We start from the raw sequence: 10,372 nt of genomic DNA on the forward strand, positions 1-10,372 counted from the left end.
CTTCACATTTTTGGTTTTTGTATAGATATTTCTTATTAAATAAATGCACATTTGTGAAAACCTTTGCATACTCATGAAAGCCATAGATGAACAGAGTGTACTGTCTCCTGGCACAGAAGTTGAAAAGGATTTCTCTTCAAAACATATAATTTTTTTTTTGAGCCATTGGGATCAGAGCTTTGAAACCAGGTATGCCTCATAAGTTGGGATCTTATTTCATTGCTTTAAAAAAAAAAAAATTAAACAGTTTATGTGCTTGTTGAGATTAATGAAACATTTCGAATTGACATTATTTATTGGATTATTTATATTTCAGTGGTACAATGGATTTTGCCCACATCACTAATGATATATTTAAGTTATTTTGCAAATCCTTAGCAGTCACATGATACGGTTGAATATTCACACCTTAATGACCTTAATTTCTACTAGCCAGAACTTCAGACTGATGTCAGAAGGGCTGGACTCCATAGCTGAGACTAGGCTGGCAATGTCATTAACCGTGAGTATTACTATGAAAATGTTCAGATATAAATGGATGTAATTTTTCTATTATGCCATTATGGGAAAAATGTCATTAGAGCTTCTCCATCTCTTAACTGAAGCTTTGTAGATGTGACATGATACTTATCAGCAGATAAAGCCAAAAAGGAGAAAACACAAAGGGTATGCCGGTGTTTCTTGCTGGCACAGTTACAACCTCCAGCAGAAATTACTTCTGTGAAAAGCTTTGATCAAGGTTTTCACAAATGTTCTTGCTGATGGAAGAATGTTTTGCCACTGTAACGTGAATGTCTGAGACTCATTTAGTTATGAATCAAGGCATTTTACTCAAGGTTTCAACAAAAGACCCCAGAATGCTTGTGAATTATATATTCATGGAACATTTTTATTCATACCATTTTTTTCAGTTAAGGGTGAAATAACACAAAATAGTGATAATGTGTGCAGGTTCAACATTGTTCTGCCAAACTCTCAGTATTCACACTGTGAATATTTGTATTTTGAATATTTGAATATAATGTTTTTTTGTGTGTTTTTTATTTTATTAATTTTTTTACAGTCTGCTTATATGGATGTGGGTAAGGTGATGAATGTAAGATGAACGTATATATATATATATATATATATATATATATATATATATATATATATATATATATATATATATATATATATATATATATATGTATCATGTATGAAAACAAAATTCATGATCAATGGGTCTGTAAAATATATATATATATTTTTTAAGTATTTGATATTGAGGTCAGACACTGAATTCAGACAGTTTACCTTTAAACATTCTTTGGTGGGATGAATGCACTGAATGTGTGAAAATAACATCTGATATCTCAGGTCTGTTCCTATCTTTTAAACCAGAGGCAACAGGAAAGACAGCCTTTTTATGATGTATATAAATAAAATGAAATGAATATAGCAGGCTTACAGTCCACTGCAACAAATTTCAATGAGAGCTCAATTATTAAGGCAAATTCTGATCAAGAACTGTATATTTCTGGTCTCCGTGTACAGCTCATTTTACATATCATCCAATAAATGGTGTTTCTCAAATATCCCTGAACCAAAATGAACATCTCACCTTCTAGATGCACGGACAATTCACAGACTTCAAAGACATGAGTGGGAGAATCTGTTGGCTTGTGGCATAAAGACCGGGTCAAAAGCCCAAGCAAATATTTCTTTGCCTCCGCTGTTTAAACTGCCAAGTAGATGGATCACTGAATAAAGTAATTCATTACGAAAAATTGGAAACCACCCACATGCCACAAAGTTTCTTCCCACTGTCCTGCTCTAAGACGCCAGGCTTATTTACTGTACATCCCCCCTGCAGTTGGAAAGCACAAGTTAATTGATGATACATCTCAGTTTACAGAGCAACTGGTCTGTTAGATTTGAGCTCCTTCTGTATGTTGGCCATCAGTGCGGTGCTGATGTAGTTACCCTCCAGGCTAAGGTGCTCAAGGGAACATTTTCCCCCAGAGCATAGAGCCTCCAAGAGATAATGTCCTCCAGCCTCGCCGAAACCATTATTATCTAAGTCTACCTTCCTCAAGGTCTTATTTGATCTCAGCGCCTCAGCAAACAGCTTGATACCATTGTCCCCAAGGTCGCTTTCATCTAAAATGATGTGTGTCAGTGCAGTGTTCACTTTCAAGCTTTCAAACAAGACTACCCAAGCCTCCGTGTCTGAGCAGGGTGTTTGTGCCAGGCCCAGATACTGAAGGTAGGAATGATACCTCATAAAAGTGGCCAGCACTCTCAGGCCATCACTGCCAATGCCGTTTCCACCTAAGTCTAACTCTTTGATCACAATGTTAACTGGAGAGAAGCGGATCTGTTCAGAGTTTCCATGCAGCGCTGCTGTTTTATCTTGAAGTTCAGCCAATCCACTAAGCAAGGTCTGCACTCCAAGATCACCAAGTTGGTTTCCAAACAATCTAAAGAAGAAGAAAAAATAACCTTCATTATTCGTAATGATTTATGTCAACTTTGAAGAGTTTCTTTATTAGAGCAGTTCTGTAAAATCAGCTTATTTATGAAACCTACAGTAGTTCTTTAATCTGTGGTTTGGCCTTCAGAAGGTCTAGTAAAACATTGACTCCGGGGGGTCCGATTTGGTTCAGATTAAGGTTAATCACTGTGACTTCAGATGGGCTTCTCTTGATCACTGTTGCCAAACTCTTGAGCAGTTCATTAGTTAGACCTGTGTTTCTCAGTATTAGTTGGTCCACTTCATCAGAATTGCTCAGCACTTCTGTCATGGCATCCATCTGAAGCATCAACAGCAGATTCTTCTTATAATATATTCATGTTCAATCTTGTATTCTTTCATGAAATGTGTCAAGAATAATAGTAAATGTTAATAAATACATCAGTTTCCCATGGGAAATATATATATAAATATATAATTTACATTTATTTATTAACATGATACGATACTCCAAATCCTTCTTACTCTCGTAAAGCCACTCAAATCAAACTCAAAGATAAGGACTAACTGTTTTATTCAATATTGTGGCTTTCTCCTCATTACATTTCCCATCTTGACTTCTAAAATCGAATTTGGAATATTAACTTTGTAACATAATCTAATAGGCTACATTATCTTACTGAACTTACTGACTGTGAAGATGGGATGTTTTACAGAGAGGCTGTAAGATACTGATAGGATATGAGATTGTTTGAGTAAAGCCAGACTTATGATATATCATTGCTATATCTGTAGAAATATTTGATTGGATTTGATTTGCAGGCAAAACATTTTAGCAATTAATTTTGTGAGATTACTTGTTTTTGTAAGTTTTGCCCCTCAGATTGTGACGGTTGGGTTTGGGAAAACACAAGGAGAGGGTAGGATCCAATAGCAAGTATGGGTTTTTATTTACAGAAGGGAAAAATACAAAATAAACAGTCATGGGAGACAAACCAAACAAAAGAGGGAACCGGATGAAACGGATAAGAACTCAGAGGAACAAGAAGGTAACGGGAAGACTCAGGAGACGAGCACAACTCACACATAGGGTAGGACTCCATACAGATGACAGAGAAAGACAGCTATACATAGGGAGACTAATGACAGGATTGTCAGCACCTGTGCGATTCTAATTGGAGTGCAATTACTGTGAAGACACAACCAGACTAGAGGAATTAAGGTGCCTATGGTGAAGTGCCTAAGGAGAAGTGAGCTCACTAGGGAACACCCAGGAAAACAGAGACTGAGAGCGTGACATTACCCCCTCCCCTACGGAGCAGCTCCCAGATGCTCCACCTGAACCCCCGGAAAACCTAACAGAAAAAGAGGTAGGAGGGAGGTGAAGCGGCGGCGGACTAGGGGGAGGGACGGAGGGTCAGAAAACAGAGACAAACAACCAGGTGGAATGGAGAGACAAAGACAGGACAACCAGGTAAAATGGAAGAAAACAGAGACGGAACAACCAGATGGAATGGCGAGGCAGAAGCAGGAGAGGTGAAACACAAAACAAGGAGTCCAGGAGGGTGGTGGACAGGCGGAGGAAAAACAAAGGGGAGGGACGGAGGGTCAGGTCCAAAGGAGGAAAGTAGAAAAACAAAATGAAAACAAAAACATGGGTAAATGGAGGACATTAGGTGATGCCCACCTGGGCGGAATAGAGGGCCATCACATTCATGTGGTCAAGGCAGAAGCCCCCCCAGGGCGGAGCGGAAGACCACCACATCCTCGCAGTCAAGGCCGTAGTCCCCAAGGGCAGAGCGGAAGACCACCACGTTCTCGCGGTCGAGGCCGGAGTTCCCCAGGGCGGAGCGGAAGACCACCACATTCTTGTGGCCGACCCCATGGGAGGACGAAGATCACCGGTGACTTGACTCAGTCCTCGAAGATCACCGGTGACTAGCCTTGTCTCTGGAGAGTCATCTGTGACTAGCCCTGACTCTGGAAGGCCATTTATGACTAGCCCTGACTCTGGAACGGCCTCGGCCTCCGGAACCACAGCGGGCACCGCCTCGGGAACTGCATCGGGCACCGCCTCGGCATCGGGAACTGCATCGGGCTCCGCCTCGGGAACAGCATCGGGCACCGCCTCGGGAACCGCCTCGTGAACTGCGTCGGGCACCGCCTCGGGAACTGCGTCGGGCACCGCCTCGGGAACTGCATCGAGCTCCGCCTCGGGAACAACAGCCGGCACCGCCTCGGCCTCGGGAACTGCATCGTGATCGGGCTCCGCCTCGGGAACTGCGTCGGGCACCGCCTCGGGAACTGCGTCGGGCACCGCCTCGGGAACTGCGTCGGGCACCGCCTCGGGAACTGCGTCGGGCACCGCCTCGGGAACTGCGTCGGGCACCGCCTCGGGAACTGCATCGGGCACCGCATCGGGCCCCGCCTCGGGAACTGCATCGGGCACCGCCTCGGGAACTGCGTCGGGCACCGCCTCGGGAACAGCATCGGGCACCGCCTCGGGAACAGCATCGAGCTCGGCCTCGGGAACAACAGCCGGCACCGCCTCGGCCTCGGGAACTGCATCGGGCACCGCCTCGGGAACTGCGTCGGGCACCGCCTCGGGAACTGCGTCGGGCACCGCCTCGGGAACTGCGTCGGGCACCGCCTCGGGAACTGCGTCGGGCACCGCCTCGGGAACTGCGTCGGGCACCGCCTCGGGAACAGCGTCGGGCACCGCCTCGGGAACAGCGTCGGGCACCGCCTCGGGAACAGCATCGGGCACCGCCTCGGGAACAGCATCGAGCTCGGCCTCGGGAACAACAGCCGGCACCGCCTCGGCCTCGGGAACTGCATCGTGATCGGGCTCCGCCTCGGAAACTGCATCGGGCCCCGCCTCGGGAACTGCATCGAGCACCGCCTCGGGAACTGCATCGGGCACCGCCTCGGGAACATCCTCTGGACCTTGAGGAACGGCAGACGCCCGTCTCCTCCTCCGTCCTTTATGATGGCGAGTCGGTGGCACCTTATCAGGAGACTCAGCCGTTGAATTGGTCATCTTGTACTGTGGCGCTGGACTGGCGGCCATCTTGTACTGTGGCGCTGGACTGGCGGCCATCTTGTACTGTGGCGCTGGACTGGCGGCCATCTTGTACTGTGGCGCTGGACTGGCGGCCATCTTGTACTGTGGCGCTGGACTGGCGGCCATCTTGTACTGTGGCGCTGGACTGGCGGCCATCTTGTACTGTGGCGCTGGACTGGCGGCCAACTTGTACTGTGGCGCTGGACTGGCGGCCATCTTGTACTGTGGCGCAGGACTGGCGGCCATCTTGTGCTGTGGTGCTGGGTTGGCGGCCATTTTGTGCCGATGCACAGGACTGGCGGCCATCTGGTTCCACGGCGCTGGCTCGGCCGACCTGCGTCTCCCCTCTCCTCTCGGGACAAACTGGGGAACTGGCAGCCCCCAACCGAATCCCGGGTCGACGGTTGCCCACAGTGGAGATCGCTGCCGGACCTCCTCCCGGCTGTTTGTTCCGGAGCGACCTCCCCTGGTTCCCCGGAACACCACTAGGCGAGAGCCCTCGAAGCCACCCTTCTCCCGCTTGCTGGCTGGGGAGAACATGGCAGCAGACATACCGCTGGATCCTTGTTTGATGGAGTCCTTCTGTGACGGTTGGGTTTGGGAAAACACAAGGAGAGGGTAGGATCCAATAGCAAGTATGGGTTTTTATTTACAGAAGGGAAAAATACAAAATAAACAGTCATGGGAGACAAACCAAACAAAAGAGGGAACCGGATGAAACGGATAAGAACTCAGAGGAACAAGAAGGTAACGGGAAGACTCAGGAGACGAGCACAACTCACACATAGGGTAGGACTCTCAGGCCATCACTGCCAATGCCGTTTCCACCTAAGTCTAACTCTTTGATCACAATGTTAACTGGAGAGAAGCGGATCTGTTCAGAGTTTCCATGCAGCGCTGCTGTTTTATCTTGAAGTTCAGCCAATCCACTAAGCAAGGTCTGCACTCCAAGATCACCAAGTTGGTTTCCAAACAATCTAAAGAAGAAGAAAAAATAACCTTCATTATTCGTAATGATTTATGTCAACTTTGAAGAGTTTCTTTATTAGAGCAGTTCTGTAAAATCAGCTTATTTATGAAACCTACAGTAGTTCTTTAATCTGTGGTTTGGCCTTCAGAAGGTCTAGTAAAACATTGACTCCGGGGGGTCCGATTTGGTTCAGATTAAGGTTAATCACTGTGACTTCAGATGGGCTTCTCTTGATCACTGTTGCCAAACTCTTGAGCAGTTCATTAGTTAGACCTGTGTTTCTCAGTATTAGTTGGTCCACTTCATCAGAATTGCTCAGCACTTCTGTCATGGCATCCATCTGAAGCATCAACAGCAGATTCTTCTTATAATATATTCATGTTCAATCTTGTATTCTTTCATGAAATGTGTCAAGAATAATAGTAAATGTTAATAAATACATCAGTTTCCCATGGGAAATATATATATAAATATATAATTTACATTTATTTATTAACATGATACGATACTCCAAATCCTTCTTACTCTCGTAAAGCCACTCAAATCAAACTCAAAGATAAGGACTAACTGTTTTATTCAATATTGTGGCTTTCTCCTCATTACATTTCCCATCTTGACTTCTAAAATCGAATTTGGAATATTAACTTTGTAACATAATCTAATAGGCTACATTATCTTACTGAACTTACTGACTGTGAAGATGGGATGTTTTACAGAGAGGCTGTAAGATACTGATAGGATATGAGATTGTTTGAGTAAAGCCAGACTTATGATATATCATTGCTATATCTGTAGAAATATTTGATTGGATTTGATTTGCAGGCAAAACATTTTAGCAATTAATTTTGTGAGATTACTTGTTTTTGTAAGTTTTGCCCCTCAGATTGTGACGGTTGGGTTTGGGAAAACACAAGGAGAGGGTAGGATCCAATAGCAAGTATGGGTTTTTATTTACAGAAGGGAAAAATACAAAATAAACAGTCATGGGAGACAAACCAAACAAAAGAGGGAACCGGATGAAACGGATAAGAACTCAGAGGAACAAGAAGGTAACGGGAAGACTCAGGAGACGAGCACAACTCACACATAGGGTAGGACTCCATACAGATGACAGAGAAAGACAGCTATACATAGGGAGACTAATGACAGGATTGTCAGCACCTGTGCGATTCTAATTGGAGTGCAATTACTGTGAAGACACAACCAGACTAGAGGAATTAAGGTGCCTATGGTGAAGTGCCTAAGGAGAAGTGAGCTCACTAGGGAACACCCAGGAAAACAGAGACTGAGAGCGTGACATTACCCCCTCCCCTACGGAGCAGCTCCCAGATGCTCCACCTGAACCCCCGGAAAACCTAACAGAAAAAGAGGTAGGAGGGAGGTGAAGCGGCGGCGGACTAGGGGGAGGGACGGAGGGTCAGAAAACAGAGACAAACAACCAGGTGGAATGGAGAGACAAAGACAGGACAACCAGGTAAAATGGAAGAAAACAGAGACGGAACAACCAGATGGAATGGCGAGGCAGAAGCAGGAGAGGTGAAACACAAAACAAGGAGTCCAGGAGGGTGGTGGACAGGCGGAGGAAAAACAAAGGGGAGGGACGGAGGGTCAGGTCCAAAGGAGGAAAGTAGAAAAACAAAATGAAAACAAAAACATGGGTAAATGGAGGACATTAGGTGATGCCCACCTGGGCGGAATAGAGGGCCATCACATTCATGTGGTCAAGGCAGAAGCCCCCCCAGGGCGGAGCGGAAGACCACCACATCCTCGCAGTCAAGGCCGTAGTCCCCAAGGGCAGAGCGGAAGACCACCACGTTCTCGCGGTCGAGGCCGGAGTTCCCCAGGGCGGAGCGGAAGACCACCACATTCTTGTGGCCGACCCCATGGGAGGACGAAGATCACCGGTGACTTGACTCAGTCCTCGAAGATCACCGGTGACTAGCCTTGTCTCTGGAGAGTCATCTGTGACTAGCCCTGACTCTGGAAGGCCATTTATGACTAGCCCTGACTCTGGAACGGCCTCGGCCTCCGGAACCACAGCGGGCACCGCCTCGGGAACTGCATCGGGCACCGCCTCGGCATCGGGAACTGCATCGGGCTCCGCCTCGGGAACAGCATCGGGCACCGCCTCGGGAACCGCCTCGTGAACTGCGTCGGGCACCGCCTCGGGAACTGCGTCGGGCACCGCCTCGGGAACTGCATCGAGCTCCGCCTCGGGAACAACAGCCGGCACCGCCTCGGCCTCGGGAACTGCATCGTGATCGGGCTCCGCCTCGGGAACTGCGTCGGGCACCGCCTCGGGAACTGCGTCGGGCACCGCCTCGGGAACTGCGTCGGGCACCGCCTCGGGAACTGCGTCGGGCACCGCCTCGGGAACTGCGTCGGGCACCGCCTCGGGAACTGCATCGGGCACCGCATCGGGCCCCGCCTCGGGAACTGCATCGGGCACCGCCTCGGGAACTGCGTCGGGCACCGCCTCGGGAACAGCATCGGGCACCGCCTCGGGAACAGCATCGAGCTCGGCCTCGGGAACAACAGCCGGCACCGCCTCGGCCTCGGGAACTGCATCGGGCACCGCCTCGGGAACTGCGTCGGGCACCGCCTCGGGAACTGCGTCGGGCACCGCCTCGGGAACTGCGTCGGGCACCGCCTCGGGAACTGCGTCGGGCACCGCCTCGGGAACTGCGTCGGGCACCGCCTCGGGAACAGCGTCGGGCACCGCCTCGGGAACAGCGTCGGGCACCGCCTCGGGAACAGCATCGGGCACCGCCTCGGGAACAGCATCGAGCTCGGCCTCGGGAACAACAGCCGGCACCGCCTCGGCCTCGGGAACTGCATCGTGATCGGGCTCCGCCTCGGAAACTGCATCGGGCCCCGCCTCGGGAACTGCATCGAGCACCGCCTCGGGAACTGCATCGGGCACCGCCTCGGGAACATCCTCTGGACCTTGAGGAACGGCAGACGCCCGTCTCCTCCTCCGTCCTTTATGATGGCGAGTCGGTGGCACCTTATCAGGAGACTCAGCCGTTGAATTGGTCATCTTGTACTGTGGCGCTGGACTGGCGGCCATCTTGTACTGTGGCGCTGGACTGGCGGCCATCTTGTACTGTGGCGCTGGACTGGCGGCCATCTTGTACTGTGGCGCTGGACTGGCGGCCATCTTGTACTGTGGCGCTGGACTGGCGGCCATCTTGTACTGTGGCGCTGGACTGGCGGCCATCTTGTACTGTGGCGCTGGACTGGCGGCCAACTTGTACTGTGGCGCTGGACTGGCGGCCATCTTGTACTGTGGCGCAGGACTGGCGGCCATCTTGTGCTGTGGTGCTGGGTTGGCGGCCATTTTGTGCCGATGCACAGGACTGGCGGCCATCTGGTTCCACGGCGCTGGCTCGGCCGACCTGCGTCTCCCCTCTCCTCTCGGGACAAACTGGGGAACTGGCAGCCCCCAACCGAATCCCGGGTCGACGGTTGCCCACAGTGGAGATCGCTGCCGGACCTCCTCCCGGCTGTTTGTTCCGGAGCGACCTCCCCTGGTTCCCCGGAACACCACTAGGCGAGAGCCCTCGAAGCCACCCTTCTCCCGCTTGCTGGCTGGGGAGAACATGGCAGCAGACATACCGCTGGATCCTTGTTTGATGGAGTCCTTCTGTGACGGTTGGGTTTGGGAAAACACAAGGAGAGGGTAGGATCCAATAGCAAGTATGGGTTTTTATTTACAGAAGGGAAAAATACAAAATAAACAGTCATGGGAGACAAACCAAACAAAAGAGGGAACCGGATGAAACGGATAAGAACTCAGAGGAACAAGAAGGTAACGGGAAGACTCAGGAGACGAGCACAACTCACACATAGGGTAGGACTCCATACAGATGACAGAGAAAGA

General features: G+C 49.5%; 1 protein-coding gene across 1 annotated transcript; it reads right to left on the reverse strand.

Moving 5' to 3' along the window:
- Nucleotides 1-1,385: 1,385 nt before the first annotated feature.
- LOC127987839 (NLR family CARD domain-containing protein 3) lies at nucleotides 1,386-2,830 on the reverse strand. The gene is made up of 2 exons (XM_052590193.1): nucleotides 2,572-2,830; nucleotides 1,386-2,462 (listed from the first exon to the last, which is right to left on the reverse strand). The coding sequence occupies exons 1-2, from the start codon at nucleotides 2,802-2,804 to the stop codon at nucleotides 1,892-1,894; spliced, it is 804 nt and encodes a 267-aa protein (XP_052446153.1). The 5' UTR covers nucleotides 2,805-2,830; the 3' UTR covers nucleotides 1,386-1,891.
- Between the last annotated feature and the right edge of the window lie 7,542 nt (nucleotides 2,831-10,372).

The sequence above is a fragment of the Carassius gibelio genome, chromosome A5, assembly GCF_023724105.1.
Source record: "Carassius gibelio isolate Cgi1373 ecotype wild population from Czech Republic chromosome A5, carGib1.2-hapl.c, whole genome shotgun sequence".
NCBI classification, from domain to species: Eukaryota; Metazoa; Chordata; class Actinopteri; order Cypriniformes; family Cyprinidae; genus Carassius; species Carassius gibelio.

Bases quoted from the DNA above. Each gene is read 5' to 3' on its own strand.
- LOC127987839 (XM_052590193.1), bottom strand. From the start codon at position 2,804: ATGCTTCAGATGGATGCCATGACAGAAGTGCTGAGCAATTCTGATGAA. The intron at 2,463-2,571 runs GTAGGTTTCATA...CTTCTTCTTTAG, and splicing joins CCACAGATTAAAGAACTACT to ATTGTTTGGAAACCAACTTG.